Source organism: Medicago sativa, chromosome 2, assembly GCF_051527215.1.
Source record: "Medicago sativa cultivar Bolivia chromosome 2, Bolivia_mono, whole genome shotgun sequence".
NCBI classification, from domain to species: Eukaryota; Viridiplantae; Streptophyta; class Magnoliopsida; order Fabales; family Fabaceae; genus Medicago; species Medicago sativa.
Window position 1 is genome coordinate 18109319 of NC_140750.1, and position 13609 is coordinate 18122927.

The 13609-nt window shown below is 33.5% G+C and overlaps 2 protein-coding genes across 2 annotated transcripts; one reads left to right on the top strand and one right to left on the bottom strand.

Moving 5' to 3' along the window:
- The first annotated feature begins 6984 nt into the window (after window positions 1-6984).
- On the top strand, window positions 6985-9713 carry LOC146945147 (heat shock cognate 70 kDa protein-like). The gene is made up of 3 exons (XM_085743511.1): window positions 6985-7112; window positions 7198-7421; window positions 7835-9713. Exons 2-3 carry the CDS (start codon window positions 7202-7204, stop codon window positions 9469-9471), a joined length of 1857 nt encoding a protein of 618 aa, XP_085599637.1. The 5' UTR covers window positions 6985-7112; window positions 7198-7201; the 3' UTR covers window positions 9472-9713.
- Window positions 9714-10191: 478 nt separating this feature from the next.
- LOC146945148 (uncharacterized) lies at window positions 10192-13345 on the bottom strand. Its single transcript, XM_085743512.1, has one exon. The coding sequence runs from the start codon at window positions 12716-12718 to the stop codon at window positions 10271-10273; it is 2448 nt and encodes an 815-aa protein (XP_085599638.1). The 5' UTR covers window positions 12719-13345; the 3' UTR covers window positions 10192-10270.
- Window positions 13346-13609: the final 264 nt, after the last annotated feature.

A 13609-nucleotide genomic window follows, 5' to 3' on the forward strand; every position in this document is an offset into this window, starting at 1 on the left:
TTATTAAAAATGTTCTTTGTCCCATGATGGCATCTCGATTGGTGAGCTAAGGGACAAGGAGATTTAAGGAGGTTCCAGGTTCGATCCTAGGAATTGTTTCATATTCTTTGGGGCAAACATGAAAACAACTTGACAAGGAAAAGGAACATTGATTAGGTAACCAAAAAAATGTAAAAAAAGCTCTTTTCAAGATATACTCCCTTCGACCCTTTTTATAATTATATTTTACAAAAATCACGAGTATTAATAAAAGTTGTTGGAGCAATAAATTTGTTTGAAATATGTATGACTATTACTGAATGAGGAATGCTAGCAACACTCACTTTTCAACACTCTCTCTAACATTCACTCTTCTATTGGATGAAATCAATGTATGTCCTACAACTTTGTGTGGGTTCAATTTTCAAAGTATAGACCCACAATAATTTAAACCAATAAAAGAGTGAGTGTTCAAAAGAGTGTTCAAAAGAGAGTGTTGCTAGCATTACTCTTACTGAATTACCTTTAATATATAAAATACATTCAATGTTACTTTTCATATTTCAAGATAAATTGATTGTATTAATTGAAAAAAGGGAATAAATGCATCTAATAACTAGACCTTTGATCCGTGCGAGTAGATGAAGACTATTACTGGCATAGGGTGTTTGTGCCAAAATTACAAAGGAATTTACAGTTTATTAAATCAATGTCCCTGGTATGTTCTTGAAGTCCATTGATTGCGTGTGATAGATTTGTAAAATGTGCTTATACCATTATCTTATGTATCTTTAACTCGTGCACAATAGTTCTTCGAGTCCATTTTTATGAGCTCATTGTCAAAAATGTGATCATATCATATTGAGGTTTACATTATAGAGACTTTTAACATGTTAGTTCTCACAACCAAAATTACTAAACATATCATTAGGATTTATTTATTTATTTTGCAATCAAACTAAGATAGTACAATTTGATCATATATAAGCAAATTTGCAATGAATCAACTTGATTTGTTGGAGACAATGGAAACATGTAATCATATCAGCGTATATGGTGTGATGAATCATTAAAGTGTGATGGTATTAGCTTGAATAGCACATTATAGAGACTTTTAACAGCTTATTATTGACAAATTAAATTATCATCAATAATCCATTAGAATTTAAATTAAGATAAGTTAACATAACTACTACAGGGATATCCAATACTTAGTTATTATGGTGTGATGAATCATTAAAGTGTGATGATTAATTTTTTTTTTGAATGATTTTATATATTTTTTTGTTTTCGTAACAAGTTGTACAATAATACTCCATCCGTTTCAAAATGAGTGTCGCTTTAGTCAATTGCACACAGATTAAGGAATGGAATAAAGTAGTCAAATGTCATAGCAATTTTACCAAATTATCCTAATCAACTATTGGTTTGTTTTTCATTAAATAAAAAAATAATACTTTGTAAGTAGTGTAACATAGTATTAATTGAAGGGTACAATTGAAAAGAAAAAGTTATTATTGCATTGAAAACCGAAAGCGACATTCATTTTGAAACAATTTTTTTTGGCTAAAGCGACACTCATTTTGAAACGGAGGGAGTACTAGTTAGCATGATAAAAAAAAGTGCCCCTGGGGCACTCTTTAAGCATCCCAAATTTAGAAATTATTCTTTCAAAAAGTTATTTATTACAATTTCCAATGCATTCATTACATAACTTTTCATATAAAACTTACCATTTTAAGTGCTTAAAGAGTAGAGTGCCCCGGGAGCACTCGTTAACATTTTCCTAAAAAAAAAAGGAAAAATTACACTCACCTTCCCCTGTGGTTTTCTTAAACAACACATAAACCCCCTCTATTTTAATAAAAACAATCACCTCCCCTCTATTAACACCGTTTAACATCAATTTACATCAATTTTCCTAATTTGTTTATACAATTCTAATCCCCTTCCACCATGACACAACAACTCCGCTTCACTGTGATCATTGGTCTTCAGTATTCACTTTACCACTCCACTCCCCTACCAATATGTACTAATCCTCTCCTTTTTTAACATTCCCTGTAATATACTCATGGCCAATGTATCTTATCATAATTAGTATATATACGTTATCCATTCATATTGACTTAAAAAGATAAATAATCTTCCTCTCTATAGATTATGATGGATACATGTAGCCTCTCCAAACATCAAAACCACAGACTAATTTTATGGTGGAACCATCGCTACTGTGAATTGCAGTCTTGAATCCCAAGGGAGTTATGTATGCTTATTGTAGAAGGAGCGCTTTGACTTGCTGAAACTTCTGTTAATAGGAGATTAACGGTGTTAACTTACAAGGGAAGTGTGTGTCAATTATATAAATAAATAAGGGATGTTAGTGTTCATTTTTAAACTAGAGGGGGTCTATGTGTTGTTTAAGAAAACCTCAGGGGAGGTTAATGTAATTTCCCCTAAAAAAAAACTTAGACATATTATTGCAAATAAAATGGTTAAGTTAATTATTTTTTTTGAAGAAAAAAGGGGTTAAGTTTAATGATGGTTGTTATACCCTAATTTTGGACCTAAAAATACTAATCAATTTTTCTTTTCTTGCATTATAAATCATCTGAACTGTCTCTGATCAATTGCATCTTTCTCTGCATTTTATTTCAATGTTATTTGCAAAATTCACATAGAAGGGTATTTTAGTCATTTCCTGCATTCAATTCATTTTAATCCTTGAAAATTGTTTGAGTCTTTTAAATTGGTTTGTATAAGCCTTTGTTTCAATCTCATGTCAAAATTCATTTCAAAAATATCAGTTAAGTCATTTTTTAGTCAGTATAGCCCTAGGGGCATTTTAGTCATTTCCTGTGTTAAAATTTCTTTCAATCTTTTAAAAATTTGTTTAAATAGTGTGAATAAGTCTTCATTTCAATCCTATGTCATAATCCATTTTAAAAATTGCATTTTGAGTCATTTCAAGTCAATTTTGCCCCTAGGGGCATTTTAGTCTTTTCATGTGTTAAAACCCTGTTTAAATTCTAAAAATTGTCTCTGAGTCTTGTATAAGTTCTTGCTTTAATTTCCTGTCAAAAATCCATTTTGGAATTTCATCTGAGTCATTTTTAGTCGTTTTAAGCCCCTAAGGGCATTTTGGTCATTTCACATAATATTTCTGATTCGTTTTAATCTGCTTTGTTGTTTTTAATCGTCTCATTTTACGTTAATTTTCAATTTACTTTTTCAATTCAATTTTAGTTTTAATTTTCATTTTAGTCCGCGCACTTTTGTTATTTACGTTTTAATCCCTTTTAAGTTTGTTAGAGTCCAAGTGCCATGTGTCCAAATGTTATTGGTTCTTAAGAGTTTGTTAGAGTCCAAGTCCATGTGGCATTTCCTCATTGGTCCAAGCATCCCTTTCATCACCTATATAAGTCAAAGTCTTGGTCAATTTTTCACATTCAATCATTTTTTACAAATTCCACAAAAAGTCACAAAAATTTTCTTTCTTTTCCCTCTTCTCTTCTCTCTCACGTAACTAACTTTTTCTCTCACTTTCCACCACCATAACCACTTTCTCTCTCCACCATAACAAACTATCATCACCACCATAACAACTTTTTCTCCACCACTCCTCCTCCCTAACTAACTCCTCTAACCTCCATAACCACCTCCATCTTCATCTTCACCCACCCTAATTCACCACAACAGAACCTTCCAAACACCAAATACTCCCTCTCCTCATAATTTTCGGATCAAACACCCTCATTTCCTCAAAATTCATCATGAACATCATATGAACATGATGAGTACAGATTCATCCAGCAATTAATCCCAGACACAAGTAACAGTTTGATTCGCTCCTGCAAGCTAACAACAACAAAGGAATCGCAAAGAGGAGGAAAAGAAGGAGCTGGTCCGAATCGAACGAATTTTCGAATCAAAAGGAAGAAGCTGCGTGGAATCAATTCGAGCGGTGAAGAGAAAGAACGAGTCTGAAGCAAGAAAGGAGGAAGAGGAATCGCAAACTCTTGTAGATACGCGAATTCCGACGAAGTTCGGAACAAGGAATTGGAACGAACTGCAAAACGCAAGGTAAGAAATTCTTCGAATTCCGTCCTCTGTCAATTAGCTATGTGTTTGTGTATTTCGGATTTGAATCAGTGAGAATCAGTTTCGAAATTGAAGAAGGGTAAAGTCTCACTTCATTCTTTTCTTTCCTTTCAATGGTAGATCCTGTTTGGTTTGTTTTTTTGAAAAATCAGCTTAGATGCATATAGAGAAGAAGTGTAGGAGCAATTAGATGCAAAGAGTTTTCAAAAATGGTTAATAAGATTGCTCCGATGGCCCTTGCCCTTCTTCTCCGATTTGCGGCGGTTTGCAGAAAGAAAGGGGAACCCAGTTCCGTTTAGAAAGAGGAAGCGCTTGTTTAGGAAGCAATTTTTCACCATGTGGTTCCTTTATATTTTTTTAATGGGTCGGTTTAAGCTTGACCCGTTTCTGGTAACCATACCCGCTCCAATTCCAACCCATAACCCTACCCATTTCGTTTGGGCTTGGGCCTGATTTGCCTACAGCCTCTGTTTTATTCTAATGTTTTGCTGTTTCTACACCATTTCTTGCTTTTTGCACCTTTGTTCATCGAAAATCCTCAAAAAAAATTCCTAGAAAATGTTCAAATCGTTTCCTTGACATTTTTTGATGAATCTTGATGTATTTGTATGTTGAGTATTCATCAAAAAAATTGAGGAAATATTTTAATACTTGTGGTTTCAATTCTTTTTCCATTTCTTGTTAGGCCTTACTAAAAATCCTAAAATCTTGTTAATTGCCTCGCAATTATATTTGATGCTTAAAACTTGTTTCTTATACTTCGGCATGTCAAAAAAAATGATAAGAGTTTATGTAGAATTCCCTTGTGATTTTGTGTCACTTCTTGTCAATTTTTTGTGAAATCTTTGTATGCTTTTGGTTCTAATATTTTGCCACATTGAATTGAATACTTAATATGCAAATGTGTGATGTGTTTACTTCTGAAAATTGTGTTTGTTTGGCTGTTTTGAAAATGCAAATTGTGATTTTCTTGTTTCATAAGTAATGTGTATTGTTGCCATGAGAAATAATGTGTAAAGTGGACTTGAAAATGCACTATAGGTCTTGGCTCATATTTGTCCCTATAATTCTCATAATGTGGCTGAAATGAACCATTTGAAAATTACCATTAACATGAGAACTTTAAGCCTTAAATTTGCTTTGGTGTTAGTGCAATTTCTTCAAGTCCATTTTCCCATTTTTGGCTAAAGTGTTTGTTACTTTTTGGTTAAGTCTTGTTCATTTTGTTATGCAATTTCTACTTGCTTCATTTTCCATATTATATCTTGTACTACTAATCCCTTTGTTTTTTGTTTCATGTCTCGTTTCCATAGCATTTCATATCATATATTCATCTCTTATTTCTTGCACTTTTATTTCTTGCAATTTAATTTTCATGCAAAAAGTTAGAATGTAAAAATTAGGAATTTTTGTAATATTTTTTCTTATGCAATTTTAATTTCTTGGCAAAGAGGCCATAGGATGTATCTAGGGTATGATGTAATAAGGACAATGGACTCTAATAATGTACACCGACACAAGCACCGACACATGCACACACTTCACTTTAGATATGTAGCTAGAATATGCATGTTTAGATGTATGTTTAGGATTGTATGTTTAGATGAATGTTTAGGCTTTTACACTTAGAAAAATCAATTTCCAAAAAATATGAACAAACATCATTCAAACCATTTTCAAAATAAACCTTGGGATCAAAATCCCATTGTAATTTTCCTTTTTTATTTTCTTAATCAAAATTCAATGAAAATTAATCATGCTTGACCATTTTGCAAATGACTAATTCAACCTCACAATTTCATAAATCACATGCCCTTGAGGCCTCTCAATCTCCATTCTTCAAAATCCATTTTCAAACTTAAAATCAACCAACAAAAACAAAAAACATTTTTGGAAGAGAACTACGACGGATTTGATCCCTTAAACGGGTACATAGGCAAGGAACAAAATTCCTTCAATTCGAATAAAATAAAAATTCAAACACATTCTTCTCCCTCCAATTCTTCACTTAGTAAACCTTAGGTGTAAATATCATCTTCAAAATAGCATTTAAAAATAAAGCGCGCGCGTAGAAATTAAAGACGGTTCCTATAGGATACTATAGTCGTTATGGGTGCCTAACACCTTCCCGTAGCGAAAACAACTCCCGGAACTCGATTCTCAAGGGTTTTGCTTACTTTTTCCCTTCCCAAAAAAAAAAGAGATATCACCGGTTAAAAAGGTTCAAACGTAATCAATGTTTGACACCCGAAAAACCAAGATAAAACAATGGTAACTTATTATTGCAAATAAAATGGTTAAGTTAATTTTTTTTTTGAAGAAAAAAGGGGTTAAGTTTAATTATGATAACATTTTCATTCAATTAATAGAATAATTTGGGTTAAATAAGTTCTCAATCCCTATAAATAGAACAAATTTTGATTTTAGTCATTAAAAAATAAAACGAGGTGGTTTCATACTCACAAATTTTTTGGTCCTAACAAATATAATTTTGTCGTGTTCTTGACATTTTTTGAACATAATAATATTAACATACAAAAGTTGAACATAATAAACGGGCATAACATGAACACATTTTGAACGTAAAAAAATTCATAATCTTGACTCATATTCACATAAATCGGCCGTTAGGGACCAAAAACAAAATAAAAAAATTTGTGAGGACAAAAACATTATGTTTAATTTTCTAGGGATTAAAATTAAAATTCGCTATATTTTTAAGAACGAAAAAACTTATTTAAAAGAAATAATTTTATATTCTTTAAAAAAATTATATTAAATTAAATAAAACAATATTCCAATTGTATTGGAAGTTGAAAACGTACTTATCAAAATATGCACAATGTGACCCTTGGAAAACACACAACAAAAGCACAAGAGACGATTGAGTTTTCAAATAATTTCATATACTTGGTTACTATTTATATGTACACAATAGATTACAACGGTAGTACATTGCGTTTAAACGGAAGGGGCATTCTCATTTTGATTTAAGGGTTTCAGAATTAGTCTTGAGGGGTAAACCTCAACAAGTAATATTTTCATTTCATTTCAACTTCAAGTCAAAGGTAAATGTTTTGATTCCTTCCTTAACTTCTTTCATTTACTTGTGGGCAGATTCATGGCGAGAAAATGCGAAGGACGTGCGGTGGGAATAGACCTTGGAACAACGTATTCATGTGTTGCAGTATGGCAGGAACAACACTCTCGAGTTGAAATCATTCACAATGATCAAGGCAACAAAATAACACCTTCTTGTGTTGCTTTCACTGAAGATCAAAGGTTTATCGGTGATGCTGCTAAAAATCAAGCTGCTGCCAACTCTCAAAACACTGTCTTTGGTAAATAAATTTCTATTCTTTTTAATGTTTGAAAACCTAATTACAAATTATTTAAAATTTGAAGGACTAACTTTTAGATTACTGAAAAGTCCATTGATTTATCTATAGCTGACCTCACTTAGTGAGATGAAGTTTGGTTTTTGGTAATATCAATTCATTTACTCCTTCGAATGTTTGTCTTTATTGTTTATTTGCTATGTTACCTAGACTATTGAGCAAAGAGTTTGTATTTAGGTTTTGAACTTACTTTTGAATAATCTGTAATGATTATATTCATTATTTAAAAACTCAAAAACCAAATTACAAATTATTTAGAATTTCAAAAAGCAAAATTATAGTTCATGGATCTATTTAGAATTTTCCTAATAAATTATTGACCAAATAAATAATCAGACTTAATAACGTTTTTTCAGATGTTAAGAGGTTAATTGGTAGGAAGTTTAGTGATCCTATTGTTCAGGATGATGTATTATTATGGCCATTCAAGGTCACTGCTGGTGTCAATGACAAACCAATAATTACTGTTAACTACAAAGGCCAGGAGAAGCAGCTATGTGCTGAAGAAGTATCATCTATGGTACTAACGAAGATGCGAGAAATTGCCGAGGCATATTTAGAATCACCGGTAAAGAATGCTGTTGTTACTGTACCAGCTTATTTTAGTGATTCTCAGCGAAAAGCAACTATAGATGCTGGCTCAATTGCTGGTCTCAATGTTATGAGGGTAATGAATGAACCCACTGCGGCAGCTGTTGCATATGGCCTTGACAAGAGAGCTGATTGTGTTGGAGAAAGAAATATTTTTGTGTTTGATCTTGGTGGTGGCACTTTTGACGTTTCTATCCTAACTATTAAGGATAACATCTTCCAAGTTAAGGCCACTGCTGGAAACACTCACCTTGGAGGAGAGGATTTTGATACTAGAATGGTAAACTACTTTGTACAGGAGTTCAAGAGAAAGAACAAAGTGGATATTAGTGGAAGTTCAAAAGCCTTAAGGAGGTTGAGAACTGCTTGTGAGAAGGCAAAAAGAATACTTTTGTTTCTTGTTGTTGCAACTATTGAGGTAGATTCTTTATTTCAAGGCATTGATTTTTCTTCATCGATTAATCGGGCAAAGTTTGAGGAAATGAATTTGGATCTTCTTAATGATTGTATAAAGACTGTTGAGAGTTGTCTTATGGATGCAAAGATGGACAGAAGTACTGTAGATGATGTTGTACTTGTTGGTGGATCTTCTAGGATTCCCAAAGTCCAGCAGCTATTACAGGACTTTTTCAACGGGAAGGAGTTGTGCAAAAGCATTAACCCTGACGAGGCTGTAGCTTTTGGGGCAGCTGTTCAAGCTGCTTTGCTGAGTGAAGATGTTAAGAATGTTCCAAAGTTGGTGCTTCAGGATGTTACACCTTTGTCTCTTGGTAGGGAAGTAATAGGTGATATCATGAGTGTGGTGATTCCAAGGAACACTTGCATTCCTGTCAAGAAGTCAAGAGTATATCGCACATCAACAGATAATCAACTCAGTTCCTTCATTGAAGTTTATGAGGGCGAGAGAACAAGAGCCAGCGACAACAATTTGCTTGGTTCCTTTGAACTTTCTGGTCATACCCCGGCTCCTCGCGGCCACCCTTTTGATGTCTGTTTTTCTATCGATGAAAATGGTATTTTGACAGTTTCTGCTAAGAATAGTTCTTCTGGCAATTCAAATGAGATTACAATAACCAATTACAAAGAAAGGTTGTCAAGTGAAGAAATAAACAAATTAATTAAAGAGGCTGAGAATTTTCATATTGAAGACAAGAGATTCCTAAGGAAGGCCGAAGCAGTGAATGCATTGGATGATTACATTTACAAAATGGGAAATGCTTTAAAGAAAAAGGATATTAATGTGAAGCTCTCCTCACAAGAAATCGAGAAGATCGAATCTGCAATTGCTGTGGCCACAAATTTGCTTGATGAGAAAAACCAACAGGTTGATATAGATGTTTTGGAGGATCATCTAAAGGGACTTGAGAGTAGGATGGAACAGATTATAGCCAAGACTATTTAGTTTGTTTTCTCAATTAAGATTTTAATTATTGTCTTTCTGTTTAGTATGCATTATGTTTAAGTTAAGTAAGGTTTGATAAAATTCAGCTATTTAAACCAATGCAGGTATTTTGGGTTTTATTTGATTAGTTTACAAAGCCAACCAATAGTAAGGCTTCCATTTCAGTCTTCTCCGAGAGTTTAATCTGCTGTTAGAAATTTCTGGCCAAATGAACTTTTAGTAATGAAAACAAATCATTGACATGATGCTTAACTTCAGAACTGTTCATGGCTGTTGCTTCATTTAAACAGATCTGTTTAATTTCATTAAAATGTGATTAGTTATTCTTCCAGATTATGTAGCAGCTACTACTGTATTTTAAGGAATGTACTATTTTAGTCATTTATTGTTTTACAAAAATATACCTACAGTTTGATGAGGCGTGCTAGTTTTTTACTAAATGAATTGTGCTATTCTTTTTTGTGAAGAAAGTTGTTCTGTTGGATAAATAAATCAAAATATACTATTTTATATTTAGTATTCAATTTTAAAAAAAGATCTAACAATTAGTAAATAGTGTCTATATGAAAGCTGTATAATATGAATTCTAGCTACACATAACAAGCTGAAAACATATAGATAAACTGGAATTTTTTGATTATTTTGAACTCATTTAAAATAACACATGTTGTCACAATCAATTCAGTACAAACATACAATCCAAAACAAAAGTTACAAGATTGTCACACTCAGATCAAACTTATTTAAAATACAAGGTAAAAACTAACACACAATAGAGAAAATAACCACAACAATAAGACTAAGACATTGCCACCATTTGATTCTGATTCATGGTTGCACCATGGTTCCTCCTCACTCTTGTTCTCCTTTTCACTCTTCTTTTAGGCTGACCACCAAATATCATCACAAGCCATCTAGGCTTTCCAATTAAAAACATACAATATCCAAGGCCTATTCCAATCACAAATCCACATCCATATCCAATTGCCACCGGTTTCCATCCAAATCCAAATTTCTCGTCGCTCCAAAAGCTGTTGTTAAGTGAAGGTGGAGAATGTTGTTCAGGTCCGCACTTCTTTGACAAGGGACAACCACATAACCCCAAGTTTCCTACATATGAATCATTTGGAAATGTCTCGAACTGTTTTCCTCGAGGTATTTCTCCCACTAGATGGTTATTGGAAAGGTCTAAAACTGCAAGAAAGCCCAAATTGGTTAATTTTGCTGGAATCACATCGGTGAGCATATTTGATGAGAGATCCAGCCATTCCAAGTTTGTCAAGTTTCCAATGGATTCGGGAATAGGACCAATGAGTCTGTTATGGGAAAGGTTAAGCCCTATGAGTGCTTGAAGCTCACCAATAACATTTGGAATCTCTCCTTCAAATTTGTTTCTTGACAAATCAATAATTACTAAGATGTTTGGAATTTTAACAAATGTTATTTTGTTCCCTTTTTTCGCCACAATCACAGAATCATAGTAGGGTGCAATTTCTCGGATGGAGACTGGGTTGGCCCTATTGAACAGACCTAGCAGCCCTATATTAGTCCTCATGTATTCCAATTCAGTAACATTCTTCATGGCTTCAAACTTTTCAAAATAGGCTTTTGGTAGCGGACCACTAAAGTTATTGCCTAAGATATCAAAAATAGTTAAACTTGGAAATGGATGCTTTGTATTTAGATTAACAATGATACCATGCAACTTATTGTCTCGCAAAAGCAAAACTTTCAAATCTTGCAGTGTTTGAAGCCAATCAGGAAACTCGTCTTCTATTTTGTTGCTGCCGAGGTTTAGAAACTTTAACCCTTTACAGAGAGACAAGGATCTAGGAATATGGCCTTCTAATTGGTTGCCATAGAGATTCAGAGTCTCAAGTGCACTCATCTTTGAGAAGTTACTTGGCAAAGTGCCATGGAATTTGTTCATTTGTAGATTCAAAACTTGAAGGGATGATAAATCAGCAAGACATTGTGGAATGATACCTGTCAATTGATTGTGTTCCAGGTTGAGTGTTTGAAGTGAACTCATGTTGCAAATTGATACAGAGAGGTCACCAGCCAGTAAGTTATAACTAAGATCAAGGCTTCCGAGCTGGTTAATATTCCTTATGCTGGAATAATACATGCCAATTGATTGTGTGCCAATTTGGTCTATTGAAATGAAACAGTTTCCAGCGAGGTTCAAAGATCCTGATGTTTCTAGCAACCAATTGGGCACGCTTCCATTAAGTTTGTTATTTGACAAATCAAGAGAATATAATCTTGGGAATTCAATCTTGGGAAATTCTGTCAAATTGACAGAAGACAAAGACAATATTCTTAGTCGGGAGTAAATGAAACTGACATTGGATTCAAAGGTTAGTGATAATTGGCTATTATGTGAAAGGGACAGAGAAAACAATAAATGAAGTTTGGAAAAGCGTTGAAAATCAACAACACCACTCAAGTTGTTTGATGATAAATCTAGTCTAGTTAGGCTTGTAAGGTTGAAAATGGATTTTGGAATATTGCCTTGTAACTTGTTACCAGATAGATACAGTGTATCTAACGAATACGATGAGATTGCACTGATATGTCCTGTAAGTCGATTGTTTGATAGTTCTAGATGTTCCAAAGAAGGCAAAGATAACAAGGAGGAAGGAATTGTTCCGTTTAGAAAGTTATCATTTAAACTCAAATAAGTTAGCTTTTGAAACCCTGTGATTTTGTTGCCAAGGGGACCTTCTAATTTGTTATGCGAACAATCTAATGTAACAAGTTGAGTCAAGTTAAATAATGAAAACGGAATTTGTCCTTCTAATTTGTTTGAAGTTAGATTGAGTTCTTGCAATTTGGTCATCCCACTAAACACATCTGGTATTTGACCGCTAAATGAATTGGATGAAAGATCCATCTGAATGAGACGTTGAAGGTTTGAAAACGACGAGGGGATTGAACCATTAAGACGGTTTTGTGAGAGACTTATGGAATTAAGATGTGTGAAGTTAGAAAAGGACAGAGGAATTGGCCCTTGGAATCCACAGTCTGAGAGATCTAAGGTAGTGAGAAAAGAATTGCAACTTAATTCAGGAAGCTCACCTTGAAGGTAGGAATTCTCTGACATGTCTAGCTCTTGAATACTTGGCAAACAAAGAGCATTCTTTTTTAATTTACCACTTAATTCTGTTGATTCAAGATTAAGAGTAACCAAATAGGAAGATTTATTGAAGAGAAAATTTATGGAGTTTAGTCTTATTGAAGACATGTTTGTTTGATCCAAAAATAGCTCCCTCAAATTTGTTGCATTTTGCACAAACCTCTTCAACGCGGTTTCTCCCCAAATTAAATCAAAATTCTCGGAGAGATGAAGTGATTCTAATTTGGAAAGGTACGAGATTTGAGTTGGAACTTCACCTTTAAAGAAAGAATTAGACAAGTCAAGACGTGTAAGACTAAAGAATCCACCAAACTTGGAATGAAAATGGGAGTTTGAGAAATCATTGGAAGAAAGGTTGAGTGTTTGGAGATGAGCAAGATCGAAAATGGTACTATTAGGTTGTAATATACCATCAAGGCCTTCACCGCCAAGGTCGAGGCCAATCACATGACCGTAGATTGTGTCACATGTGACACCATCCCATGAGCAGCAATCAGTCCCATTTTGCCATGTTGCTGTTTTATTCAGATATTCATAACTATCGCCTATAGGGAAGGAGGACTTGAACTGAAGCAGAGCAGAACTCTCATCATGATGACATGAAAAATTGAAAGAAGAAGAAGAGAAGGATGGAAAGTGGAAGAAAAAATATGCAAAAACAGAAGAACCCACACGCCATGAATGATTTTGTGGAAAGTGTAAATTGTTTAACTAAAAGAAAACCAATAGAAAAGCAAGTGTGATGAAAATGCTAAGGAACGCAAGGTAAATATTTATAGCTAAATTGAAAATACAATATTTTCTAAAACAAAATTCAGTTTTGCTTGGTGAGCATGGTCATTTTCATTCAATATAATTGTTTGATATTTCTATTGGAGATACAATATAATTTTCAATATAATTGAAAATACAATATTGTATATGTATAGACTGATTTTTTTTTAGAGGACGTGTAGACTGATCTGGAATTCAAATTACAGATATAGTGGACGAGTAATC